This window comes from Vigna unguiculata, chromosome 3, assembly GCF_004118075.2.
Source record: "Vigna unguiculata cultivar IT97K-499-35 chromosome 3, ASM411807v1, whole genome shotgun sequence".
In the NCBI taxonomy this organism is placed as follows: Eukaryota; Viridiplantae; Streptophyta; class Magnoliopsida; order Fabales; family Fabaceae; genus Vigna; species Vigna unguiculata.
In genome coordinates, this window is record NC_040281.1 from 5,729,061 (window position 1) to 5,742,015 (window position 12,955).

Here is a 12,955-nt window from a genome sequence, read left to right on the forward strand (position 1 = left end):
GTAACCGAATAGAGGACAATGATATAATTAGCATTGCACAATAATTTACCAATGCTTATCAAGTGTAGGACATTATATTGAGTCAACAATTGTTTTAAGTTCTGCCAAAAGATGTTTATATTGATATAGTTAATAAAGACTAGACATAATTTATGATCAATGTCATTTTGTAAATTATAATCATCCTAGTTATGAAAATGTCTCACTTATCAGTATTTTGTGTCTGTACAAAGTATTCTATATACTCTTTTTTTCTATAAACCCTCTCATATTAGTTTCTCCAAAAGTTAGTTTATTAACTTTTGCATTATGGACATGGTTTTTCCACTTTTTATTCTACTAACTACTTTAAGAGAAGTTTATTAAAAGGTTTAAATATTATTTTGGTCTAATATGTTCAATTTGGCCTTTTTTTTCGCATTTTATATGATCATTGATTTGTTAAATTATGTTCAATTTTTTCTTTTTCGTTGATGCTGTTTAAATTGATAACATCAAAGTGTACAGGCTGGCACTGTTCACATAATGTGACATTGTTTACCGGTTGTGTTTTGTTTAAATAAATCCTTATTTTTAGTTAAATTTATTCAATTTAGTCTCATTCTCCATTTCGTGACCCTCACCATTGTTACGATGATCATCACCACCACCGATCCCACAACCACAACTATCACCACCACCACTACTACTATCACTACAACACTAAAATCACATTTACCACCATTACATTAAACTCATCAACAATAACACTCACGGTGGTAGGATTTTAGTGTGATGGTGGTAAATATGATTTTAGTGTAGTGGTGGGATGGGATTGTGGTTGCAAAGAGTGATTGTGTTGGTAGTTGCAAAATGATTGTGGTGGTGGTGGTGACAGTGGTTTTAATGTAGTGGTGGTTATGATGTTGGTGGTGGTTATAGGACGGTAAGATGGTTTTAGTATGGTAGTGACAGTAGTAAAGGGTCATGAAATAGAAGGTGAGACTAAATTGAACCAAGTGTATTTGATTCTAGTACGCTACTAGGGTCATGTTCAGTTAAGGTAACACTTTTATCTACCTGGAAGGAATTTCATGAACTTTTGTTACTTTCGCTGCAATGGCCGAGTGACATGATTAGTCCTTCCAACTCATATGGAACATATTCAATAATTAGTGAACTACTTTCTGTTTCAATTTTGCCTACCGTTTCTTAAAAAATTGTTGAATTTTTCGGGGTCTGTCCATTGCAACTTCTGCATGAAATTGAAATCAAATTATGGCTCATACATGTTGAGTTTGAGACTCAGGTGAAGAAAATAAATGGGGAATTAACAGAAAAAATTACACCAAATATACAATTCGAAATACCCGGAGAGAATAAATGAGACAAATTTTTTAATTATAATTCTTCAAAAATAAGGAATCCAGGTCTCAATTCTTATTAATTCATGCTTCTCAAAATTCAACACCAAAATCATTTCAGCAATTTGAACAACGTTATATCTCACGGACAAGCAGGAAGGAAAATACTCATACTATTTTTCTCTCAACGCTTAAAATTGGAAAACAAAAAACTAAAATAAAAGTACACTGTATCTAAGAAAATATTGTTCTTGGAAAAAGGCACCGAGATAACTATTTATCTTTACTTCTGTCTGAGTATGTGTGCTGAGATACTATAGGACGCCTCTCAGCAAGAAAACGTTTTGTACTCTCAAGGACACCAAAGAATATTGAACCACCTATGCCTATCCATAGTACTCTGGGACCAATACCCTGCAGTAACATAAAATTATGCTTTATAAGCACCAAAATAGTTTTTTCGCCATTTAACTGTACTCTACGTTTGGATCATGCTATTTTTCCACTCAACTTATACAATGTATGATGAAAACACACCAAATCCTTACCTTCAAAAAGGCGCGAGGTCCTTCTTCCTTAATAATAGTTTGAACACAGTCAGCAATTCCCTTATATTGGTTTGCAGATCCCTTGAGGAATAAAATAGGAAGTTGTGAATGTTCTCTTTGATTTAGTTATAGACTACTCAGACACACAAGGTATCATTTGTGTGTAAAAGAATATTATAAAAAAGGAACAGGATCATAGCTTACTTGAACCATTAACCTTGTCTTGATGACATCAAGGGGAGTAGTTATGGCTCCAGTTAGTGCACCTACAAGAAACAATGCACTTAGTCACATCCCAACACAAACAATGCTGTCTAGTTGGACTTCCAATAAGGCTCAACAAATCAAACATAAAGAAAACTAAAACACATCAATTTATGGAGATGTTTTTTCCACTTTTTATTCTTATAACTACTTTAAGAGATTATTAAAACAAGTTTGTAGTCATATTGATTCACTAAATGGAAACAATGAGATCAAAATGCTTATCAAAGTCATGTTTAAGATATATTGTTAGAACTTGAGCACAAAAGAAGAATCCAATCCAAAATACCAGTTCATCGGGTGGGAAAATCTCAAGGCTTAAAAATACTAACATTATCACCTCCTTTAAGGACCAATGCACAACGCTAACAGGATAACGGCCATTTTCTCTTTCACGGCTTTACTCACCATAGGTATTTTGTTTGCACCTAGTTTCAATCTAAAGGTAGCCCTTTTCGTAGTTCAACTCTCAATCAAAAACAACAAATGTTAGGACTTAAGCACAAGAGGAGACTCCAACCCAAAAAACTAGTTCATTAATTGAGAAAACCTCAAGGCCTACGTACCACATCAAGAAGCTTATCCAACTCTATGTAGGATTCAGAACATATGTTATAGAATCATTTATACTTGTTCTTTATAGCATGAAGTGGCGTCATGAATAAGTGATACAATACTTTGCCATGAAAGCATGATGTAGATCAGGAAACCAAAAGAAAAACGATTCAGGTTATCTCCCTAATCCTCTATCTTTTTTCATTTTTAACTGATAACCAAAGCCTCATATGGGGAACGAATGTAACTTGTCACCTTGCAAAGAAAATTCACAAGATACATGACATTAATTGCAAATAGTAAAGGCTATTTGTGCCAAACGACCATACACCTTACAAGATTGATTCAACGATGAGGATAAAAAACCAAAAGCTTTTAAATCCCTAGTCCAGAAAAATGTCAGCCTAGAACATAAACCCATCATAAGCTACTAAAAATGAAACCCAACATGTACCTATTTCCACATATTACTCTATAATACCTTTATAAAGATATGTGTATGCATTTACCTGCAAAAGCACCAATAATTGCATTTTCTGGATCATTCAGATTTCTTCGTGCCTAACAAAAAGAAATGCAAGTATACAAGGAAATAAAAAATTATTTTATTTATAACAATCCTACAAATTATTTTCTCATAACCAAACTCTAAAATAAGAAAATAAAAGTACATTGAAATGTATAGGAAGATCCTAAGAATATTTTCTCTTGATCAACATGGATGGATATTTTTATCCTAATAATATGCTACTTACAACACTCTCTCTCAAGTTGGTAAATGAATATCAATCCTTCTCAACTTACCCACAAGATCCTGGAATATGTCTTGAGAAAGCCCCTTAGTGGAAATGTTCGCTATCTAAAGTCTGGTAGAGATATGAGTTGTAACCACAAGACCTTTGTCAATATTACTTTTGATAACATGTCGGTCAATTTCAATTTATTTGATCCTATCATGTTGAACTAGATTATGGGCAACGATCATGGCTGACTTGTTATCAAAGTACAATTGCAAAGAAAGGAATATCAATCTTTATTTTAAGGTCATCTATATGATTTTCATCTAGAGTTTTTCTTCACACATACATTAAGAAAAAACTCAAAATACAGCTTCTGCACTAGAATAAGATATGTTGTCTTGGTTTTTGCTTCTTTGGGTTACTAGACTTTCTCCGAGAAACATAAAGTACCCAGGTGTAATTTTCAATCAATAATAGAACCAATACAGTCTGCATAAATGTATATCTTTAGAGTTAAAGAGTTTTGTTTAGCCAACTTCTCCAACTTTAGCCAAAAGACGATCGAAGTCTTTTCTACAACAGCCTCATAAAGAACATAATCAAACAGAGAGAAAAAGAATCATCAAATGCGTATTTTCTTCTTGCATCTCCAAAACAAGTCTCTCTGTGTGGCATACTCCCCGAGAGTGTGTCCACCTTACTCCTTAAGCAAAGCCCTCATCTCAATCCTCAAGTTGAAATTGTTCTTTTCAATAAATTTCTCGATCTTGGAAGTGATCCCTATCTTCTTGCAAGAATCTAATTGACACATGTGGCAAGTGATCGAACTAGCTCTTATACCAATTTATTGCAAACAGATATTCAAATTGAGCCAAAAAAATGAAAACTTTGTGCAACATATTTCGAGCTCCTGCTCAAAGTGTGTGCGAAGGGGTTGACTCCTCAGTGGTTGTCCTAAAATAGTCAACTTAACCTGATTCACTTTCGGTAAACGAAAAATTTTATAACTCGGCTCAACATACCATGGATTGATAGGTTAAATGAGTTGGATCATTAAGCATATTTTGTTCTCTCAACTTGTTTCATATAACTCGACTCATACTGGTGCAATAAGGCTGATCACTTATTTCACTAAATATTAATTAAAGCTAGGAGTCAGGCTCAAAACTATGACAAGAGAAATAGAACAAAAAAATAAAATGGATGCTTCTAAAATACACGAAAATAGAACTTAAGGAATTTACCGCAAGCATATAACCTATTCGAATCTGCTCATAGATGCAAAATTGAATAGCATCAAAGGGTAAATCTCGCAACAAAAAAGATCCATACCCCTGTGATTTCAAAGATCAATATTAGAGAAAAATTTGATCATATCATTAAAAACTTGGGGAATATAATTTATCAAAAAAGTTTGGAAGGAAGAGATGGTGAACTTCATACAGCATAAAATCCTTTAAAGCCTTCCTTAGAAGCAATAAAGCGAACGGCACTAGAAGCTGAAGTAAACTGCCCAGTTTGCATTCGTTGCTTGATAACCTTAGGAAAAATATGAAATTGTCCAGTGAAATAGTTTTCAACCATGGAATTGTCTCTTTTACAAATAAGAGAAATTAATTACCTCTGTTGGAACACGAATCAATGAAGCAGCAATGCCCCCTATGGCACCTGCAGTCTAATGAGATTGAAAAAGACAGATTTTTATCCCCATAAAATTATATATAGTTTTACAACAAGAGGAATGGGTGCCAGCAACAAAAGAATGATAAAATAGACAAAGCATCAACTCCAATACAAGCCAAATAAATGCCAGAGGCAACAGAAGACCAATTGGCCAAAACTAACATTTTTTTAAAGCACTAACAGGTCTTTAATTTACTTAAATTTCAGTGTGCACATTGAAATATTTGGAGAAAAGACAGATAAATTTTTTCTATTATTCATATGTGGATCCATACAATGGTAGAATATGAAGTTGGAGTTTGGTTTGCAAATATCAACAGGTACGCAATAATTTAAGAGAAAACAAGAGAAAAATAGGGGATGAAAAGCTGATACTTAATTCTGATCTGAATTGGATAATTTAGATCTTATAATAATTCTAACTTATCTTCCTAACTTTCAATTCCAAACAAGCATTTATACCAATATCTACATATCAATGCTAATATAAGAAGTATCTTACTAAATGACTTAAAGCACTCAGATTTTCAGGAAATATCCTCAGCAATTTCTGCTTTATAGGTTCATAAACTCCCACAAATAAAGCAGACGCCCTGCACATTTAAAGCAACAAAAAGGTGTAAAGGAAAGAATCTAGATTCATTCATGATTTCATATCTTCATAAGCATGAAATACAAATTTGTCAAAATAACTTTCATAGATTTGATGGGGGGAAACTCTCTTTTGGCTTTCAATATGCATAATAATAAATAAATAGTTACTCTACTCCAAATGATTCTACTATTTCAAATAAATCCTAGATCAAGGAGATGGCCAAAAAATAGCTGATGTTAAGTGGAACTCAATCACCCCCTTTGTAAAAACAACACAAAATACAAGGTTTAGTGAGAATACTCGTGGGTGAACCAACTGAATTGCTTCAGGTTCACAATTTGTCCAGACATACTACAATACATTACTTTTTATAGGTGAGCTAGAAACAAAAAGCGGTCGGCGAGCCTGATGCTGTAAAGCTTTTGCTATGAACAGGGTCCATGTATGTAGCACAACCAGAGCCGAAACTAATTCAATTTTGGGAATAATTTTGTTTTCTCTCTTCACAATTTCCAATTAAAAGTCAAGTAGGCATGATTTATGTAAATAGGATATAAAAATATGACATCCACAAATAAAGAATGACAATCACTTTATCCAATTAGAGGTATAAATGCAAATATTGCTTCCCTGGTGCACATCCTAATGCAAGAACAAAGATCATAATAGGGCTTAGGCCTTGCAAAATACCAAATGAGCTACCAAGAAACTATATTGGGGGAGCACATCATTGAAGTAGAGTAAAACAATGGCACCTAGGAGAACATAAATCCCCAACATGGAGTTTTCAATCTCCTGCTCTCCTACATCAATGTTATCTGCATAATTCCAAGTATCCTAAAATCCAGCTATTTCAACAAATAAATGACGTGTTGATCTGCATAACAGTTTCCAACCACAACCAGATTTAGGTAAATCAAAATTCATACTTGTATAGCTTATTTAATTTATAGTAAAAGAAAACCTTGATTGACAAACTTGATATGAGTCTTGGAAGGATCTAACAATCTAATTATTTAAAAATATTGGGAAAATGGAGTTAAGTCACATTTTACTATCAACACTATGGGTTGCTTGGATGAGTTTCTCCACAACACTTTTAGGAGAGAAAAATAAGAAGAAAAATTAAAATTAGTCTCTCGTCTCACTTTTTTAACTTGTGCATAAGTTAACTATTCCTTATGGAGAAGTTCATTTAATTTTTTTTTTCTTATTTTTCACATTTAGAAGGGCTTATGGAAAAATTCATCCAAACAGACTCTAATTGTTTGACTCCATGTCTCTACAAAGTCTCCCTTTTCAAGACATACTGCCAGAACCACCTTCAAAAAGGATTGTTGCTGAATGCCGGCCTAAGAATTGCAGCACCTAAGCCGCCTCTATTTAGGATATTCAATATTAACTACCTAAACAAATCTTCTTTCTTTGTCATATGTACTACTACATAAGAATATGTTATTTCTCAAATGTTTTTGCCACTGAATCTGGAATATGATATATACAAACCAATGACAGTGCAATTTTGCAATTAGCATTTAGAAATTTACATGTTTCCTTCTTCTTTTTCAAAATAAAAGAACCTTCATACAAAAACGTAAATCTCTTGAGTTAGCTCACAGAGCAGAAATTCAATGAATCACCACCCGTGGAAATAAATTTATTAATCATGCCAGAAACTTTCTCGCTCTTTTCAAAAGTGATTGGGTTTTCAAAATTTCTAATTAACTTAAAAACCTATAATGTTTGAAACATTATGTCATCCATGAGATTCTCACGGTAAGACACCAGCAAGGTTTCCTGCCAATCCGGAATACAAGCCTTTCAATATTAGTTTTTCTCCCCCACGAGCAGCCTAGTGAAAAAAAATATCATCAGCACATTCTATATCAAGTCAGCATAAATACATAAACACACAAAAACAGGCATAAAAGGGCCATAAGATTCTGTTGTCAGTCAGTATCCATTAATAAAGTACACCAAAAAAATGTTGGGAAAGAGCACAAACAAAATTCCATAACCGAAATTCAGCATAATGAAAAAAGTTTTATAGTGTAAATCAACTAACTAATTGTGCTAGAAAAAATTGTATAGCTTTTTACAGTTGAATACTATAGATGCCGTGCAGATTCCATCCAAATATCTCTAGCAACTGTCTAATAAATAAATTGGGCATAATTCACTTCCAAAAGCTTGCTCAAAGAAGGATGATTTTCAATGTCTTATAAGAGATGTCCGGAATGCCAACGTGGGACATCTTAACACTTGGGTCTTACCATAATAAAATACTATCTATCAAGAATCATGCCTAGATTGTACTGATGCAGAGCCTTATCAAGCATCAAACAGTAATTAATCAGTATAATACACAGCAAAGCCCAACCCTTATTCTTCATTCAAATATTTGTCATAAGAACCTGCCTGCAGGCGTGTTTTAATGGTGTCGATTGGGTATAAAGCTGTTTCAACAACAACTCCAGCTGTACCTCCTGCAATAACGCCCTCTGCAAATTCCGTCTTGCTCATCAGAAAGATTAAAATGCAATAAACCCATCAATAATATACTATGATAGTATCGTCTACCAACTAATTAACAAAGTGAAATACTATTTAAGAGCAGCAAAGATTCAGTTCTTCACTTCATATATGAAGAACTGGGGAATTGCATCTCCTTGCTGGTCAGCCTTGTACTTAAACAGGGCTTAATTGCCAAATCTCTAGGAAGTGAGTATTTTATGTTGTGTTGAGATTACAGAACTCAGTAACTTAAACAAACTGACAGTAAAACACCTGCTAAAACACCAACACTGACATGTGAACAACACCAAAGAAGATCTTATGCTTACCAAATAAAGTGCGTAAGAAGTCAAAAGGCTTTTCATCTCCCATGCTAACTGATGCAAAAGAATTTTTCAGAAGCAAGTTCTGTTTTCTCTTCGAACAAGCATCTGTGAAACCATATATCCTGCTAAAATGAGAAGCAGATAGTACAAACCAGCAACAAATAGAGTGCTCAAATAACACATGAACACGAGATTCTCACCCCTAATATAGATCATCTGCTAAATCATTCACTAAAAAGTAAACTATGCTACCAATTAACAAGTTTAGTTCACGTGTAAAATTCATATTCCTTTTTCACTGACCATACAGCAATAATATGCTAAAATATGTCCCTTCTTTTTCTCACCGCATGTAATCCTAAGTCCTAACTTGCATATACTTAATTAAGAAAACCTCCTGTTTCCCATGGTGCAGCTTGAATCAATATCATAAATCCTTGTACTACCAATTATGAGCAGCAAAAATCAACTCAATCAAAATTACTGAAGTACAATTTCTCCGTGTCCACATATAACTTGTATATCCTATAATCGTGTGATAGTTCCCAGTATTCACACCAATAGAACAACAATCCTAACTAAAAGGAAAAATGAAAGAAGCACAATCAACTCTTACACCAATCACAAGTAATTGGCATTCACAAGTTGAACCTCCACACATGCTCTAACCTAAATATTAAGGAGTGATAAACCTTACATTTTTAGTTTTTCATATAAACAATCCCTTGATATAAAAAATATATATATGAACCCAAATGTCTCAAATTCACACATACACACAGAAAATGCAAAAGGGTTAGCTACCTGGTAATGAAATGGCAGAGTCATTAACCATAACGGAGAGTGTAAAGGGACCCATGACTGCGCCACTAACCAAATAACAAACTAACGGAATTATACAGTGTTATTTAACAAAGAAAGCATCAAATTTTGAAACAGAAAAAAAACGCAACCACAGAAGTTTTTTTCAATATATTGTGAAGCAAAGGCAAATGCTTACCGCAAAAGTGAGAAGAGTGATGGAACTACTACAAGAAAAGTGAAGAGATAACAGTGACGGATAAAAGAAGAGGAAGAAATGTGCAGGTACAAGTTATCTTCTTTTTTATCCTCCTATATTACACTATCAGTTATTTCTTGACGAAGGTTGTATTATAAACATAGATTTAATTTTTATGCATACCTGAAATTATCAATGACAAAAATTCAAATGATAAACTTAACTTAAAATTAAAATAAAATAAAATAAAAATTACCTTAGATACAGATTTCAAATAAATATAAATAAATAAAGTAAATAAGAAGGTTTTTATAAATTAGTTTATCTCTGAAATACCTTATAAGTAATTTATTTTCATGTATGCATTAATTTGATTAATATTTATTATGAATTTATAGAAATATTGTATGGTCTTTTGGAGAGTGAAAATTAAACTAAACAAGTGTTGAATAAGTTTTAAGTCCATATGCTAAGTTCTTTTAAGAAATGTACAAAATTATTAGTTGTTCATTAATTGTTGAAAGACCTTCACACGAAAAGCTTAGAATTTAGTGTTTCAATTCAACTACTTTGAAAGTTACAAGTAGGGGTGGCAATGCGGGCCGGGCCGGGCCGGGCTGGCCCGTTTAGGCTTAGTCCGCATAAGGCCTACACAACGCGGGCTGACCTGTCTCGCCCCGCATACCACTTGGCCCATGGGTTCGCGAGTCGGCCCGCTTTTTTTTTTAAATTTTTTTAAATTTTTATGATAAAACTTTCAATATTTAAAAATTAGGAAACTTTAAGAAGTTCACAAAATTAAGTAAAGACTTTGGAGAATTAGATGATAAATTGATAATTTAACATTTTCATCATATTCATACTATGACATACGCAATGTATTCTTTAAATTTTAGCACATTAAAAATTACATAATACTTCTCTTTTCCAGTTATACAAAAAAAGTTAAAATGTTAATGCAATAATCCATAAAAGAAATAATTAATATACACAAGTGCAAGTTTTTTTTTTAATTTTATGTGTGCTTGCGGACTGGCCCGCACAGGTCGCAAACCGGACCTATACGAACCTACGAGCTCAATGGCCTGGCTTACGGGCTGGCCCGACGGGCCAAACCCTAATTGTCACCCCGGATAATTTGAGGAATTTAGAACCAAAGACGAGTAAGAGAGGTTGCAATAAAATACTAACGATTACTATATCAAAATGATAAATAAAAAAATAGTCAAAACAAAAAAACCTTTTGGTAATTAAATTCTACCTATCAAAATTTTTATGAAATTTGAACAAAATAAAAAACATTCCACAATCATTATTCAAACATTCATTATTTTGTCAATTATGACAACACTATGCATACTAAATACACAGTAACAACTAAACCATTTAGATCTAATATCACTAATCCCTAATCCCTTGTCACTAACCAAAAGGCTTCTACAGAAAAAATGTGAAAATCAAGGTGAAAGCAATTAAATATCCCTTCACATGATGCATTGCTTTAACAATGTTTGCACTGCTCATAAGTGCAATGGGAAAGTGGCAACTTCCTTTAGATGGATCATTTGGAACAATCTCTGCTAATCCATTGAAATCACATGCCTCAACACTTTGATCGTTTATCTGAAAATACTGATTGAAAGCATATGAAACATTACCAGCCAAATTCAAATTTGCACAAGAACGAGCAAAACCCAAACTTGTGCAATCACCCATTGAACAAGCATAAGTTAATGCTTCTCCCACAGCCTGTTTATTATTATTGTTGACCTGTTTAAGAACACACCATTTTTTCTCTTGGTAAACAACCCCTTTTGCTGCTATAGGCATTTTGTCTTGTCCTTTCCCAGAAAAATCAATAGAAAACTTTGGCTTCCCATCGTATGTAAAAATGCCCCAGTGGCGTTCAAAGTCACCTGGTGCAATACTTTTCTGGTTTTCATCAGTGAGAGAAAACAGATAAGTAATCATAGATTTTGGATGAAGTGGAGTCCCTTTTTTGCTTGCCATTCTCTTGAGAAACCCTCGGTAGAACCTTTTTGCATTTTCTTCATTCGCGTTTTTATCACCATCTGTTGGCCATCCAACTTCACCTATAACGATTGACACATTAGGGTGACCAGCTTTCTTTAGCGACCAAATAAGAGTGTCTAAATTTGCATCAAACATGTTGGTGTAATGCACATTTTTGTCGTCAGTTCCTTTAGCATTACCATCGAAGAATGCATAATCCTTTGGAAAATCCTCATTCTGATACAGACTGAGGAACGGATATATGTTAACAAGAAATGGTGACTTGTTTTCATCGAGAAATGACACTATCTGTTTCATGATATCATAAATGTCTTTGCGAAAAGTTCCATCAGACGGTTTATCTGTAGCAGACTCATATACATCAGCATTCAAAGCTGATGTTACCTTGATTTTGTCTCCAAGACCAGCCTTGTTAATTGCCCTTTGAACGTTCTTCATTGCTGGAAGTGTAATCCCCACAAACGAATCATTGTAACTTTTCAAGAATGGCTCATTTCCTACAGATATATATCTGCATCAAAAACATTCTCTTAAAGTTTGTTCTTGGTAATTACATTTGACAGTACTTATAGAAATAACATGTGTTAATACAAGAAAAGTGAAGAGATAACACACCTGATGTTGACCCCTCCATCAACTTGTTTGCTAACATTATGTTTAACCCAATGTTCTGCATTATCTTTATCTTTAGAAAGTTTCTTCAACATCTCATTAGGAATTCCAACCATGACTTCAATGTCTGAGCCAGAAAAGGCACCAACAGTCCAAGGATCTGCATCAAAAAGCTTTATTCTACTAATTCCATTTTCTTTCAACAAATCCACCACAACAGGAGGATACAGAGGTGTAGAAGCCATTGCACCCCAATTCACACCAATATCTTTAAGAGCTTCTCCTTGGCCACCTTGCAGGTGGCAGAGAGCCATAACCAAAACCATGCAAAACGCCCACATAAAGGATGAGTTGATACTAGTCAATAAAGGTTCATTAGCAGGTAAAAACATGAGTTAGGATTGAATAATTAACAACAACACCTGAGAAAAAAATTGAGTGTTTTGTGTGTTTTATTGGCTATTGTGTCTAAATAAAGCATTCTGAAAGTACTGGCTCTTAAGTTACTTCTTTAACTAACTTTCTATTTGTAGATGCCATAGTGATCTACCATAAGTTTATAAATTTTTTTGTGAAGTAGATAAAATAGAACAAATAAAATTGAGTTATCTGTTCACTGAACCAAATACAATGGTCAATGTGCTGTCTACAATTTGATTTACTACAAAATTCTTATATTGGTCCTCATTCTTACCGCGTTGACATCGTATTGTCCAACAAGTTCTGAGAGAGATGATATTG

The 12,955-nt window shown here is 33.6% G+C and overlaps 2 protein-coding genes across 5 annotated transcripts; both read right to left on the reverse strand.

The window, feature by feature from the left end:
• Positions 1 to 1,397: 1,397 nt before the first annotated feature.
• On the reverse strand, positions 1,398 to 9,699 carry LOC114179907 (S-adenosylmethionine carrier 1, chloroplastic/mitochondrial). 4 transcript variants are annotated; one of them, XM_028066405.1, is made up of 13 exons: positions 9,569 to 9,699; positions 9,373 to 9,437; positions 8,572 to 8,673; positions 8,147 to 8,229; positions 7,504 to 7,580; positions 5,636 to 5,726; positions 5,072 to 5,125; positions 4,894 to 4,989; positions 4,695 to 4,784; positions 3,220 to 3,271; positions 2,096 to 2,157; positions 1,892 to 1,972; positions 1,398 to 1,757 (listed from the first exon to the last, which is right to left on the reverse strand). In XM_028066405.1, the coding sequence occupies exons 2-13, from the start codon at positions 9,425 to 9,427 to the stop codon at positions 1,617 to 1,619; spliced, it is 984 nt and encodes a 327-aa protein (XP_027922206.1). In that variant the 5' UTR covers positions 9,428 to 9,437; positions 9,569 to 9,699; the 3' UTR covers positions 1,398 to 1,616. The 4 variants fall into 4 exon arrangements, with proteins under 4 accessions (XP_027922206.1, XP_027922208.1, XP_027922209.1 ...); XM_028066407.1 differs by having other exon boundaries at positions 8,572 to 8,690; positions 9,569 to 9,693; XM_028066408.1 differs by lacking the exon at positions 9,373 to 9,437 and having other exon boundaries at positions 9,569 to 9,693.
• A 1,306-nt stretch (positions 9,700 to 11,005) lies between these two features.
• On the reverse strand, positions 11,006 to 12,555 carry LOC114178519 (glucan endo-1,3-beta-glucosidase 8-like). The gene is made up of 2 exons (XM_028064478.1): positions 12,218 to 12,555; positions 11,006 to 12,113 (listed from the first exon to the last, which is right to left on the reverse strand). Exons 1-2 carry the CDS (start codon positions 12,553 to 12,555, stop codon positions 11,006 to 11,008), a joined length of 1,446 nt encoding a protein of 481 aa, XP_027920279.1.
• Positions 12,556 to 12,955: the final 400 nt, after the last annotated feature.

Bases quoted from the DNA above. Each gene is read 5' to 3' on its own strand.
- LOC114179907 (XM_028066405.1), bottom strand. From the start codon at position 9,427: ATGGGTCCCTTTACACTCTCCGTTATGGTTAATGACTCTGCCATTTCA. The intron at 8,674-9,372 runs GTAGCTAACCCT...ATGGTTTCACAG, and splicing joins CTCTGCCATTTCATTACCAG to ATGCTTGTTCGAAGAGAAAA. The intron at 1,973-2,095 runs GTAAGCTATGAT...TTATTCCTCAAG, and splicing joins AGACAAGGTTAATGGTTCAA to GGATCTGCAAACCAATATAA.
- LOC114178519 (XM_028064478.1), bottom strand. From the start codon at position 12,555: ATGTGGGCGTTTTGCATGGTTTTGGTTATGGCTCTCTGCCACCTGCAA. The intron at 12,114-12,217 runs GTGTGTTATCTC...TTTTTGATGCAG, and splicing joins GATGGAGGGGTCAACATCAG to ATATATATCTGTAGGAAATG.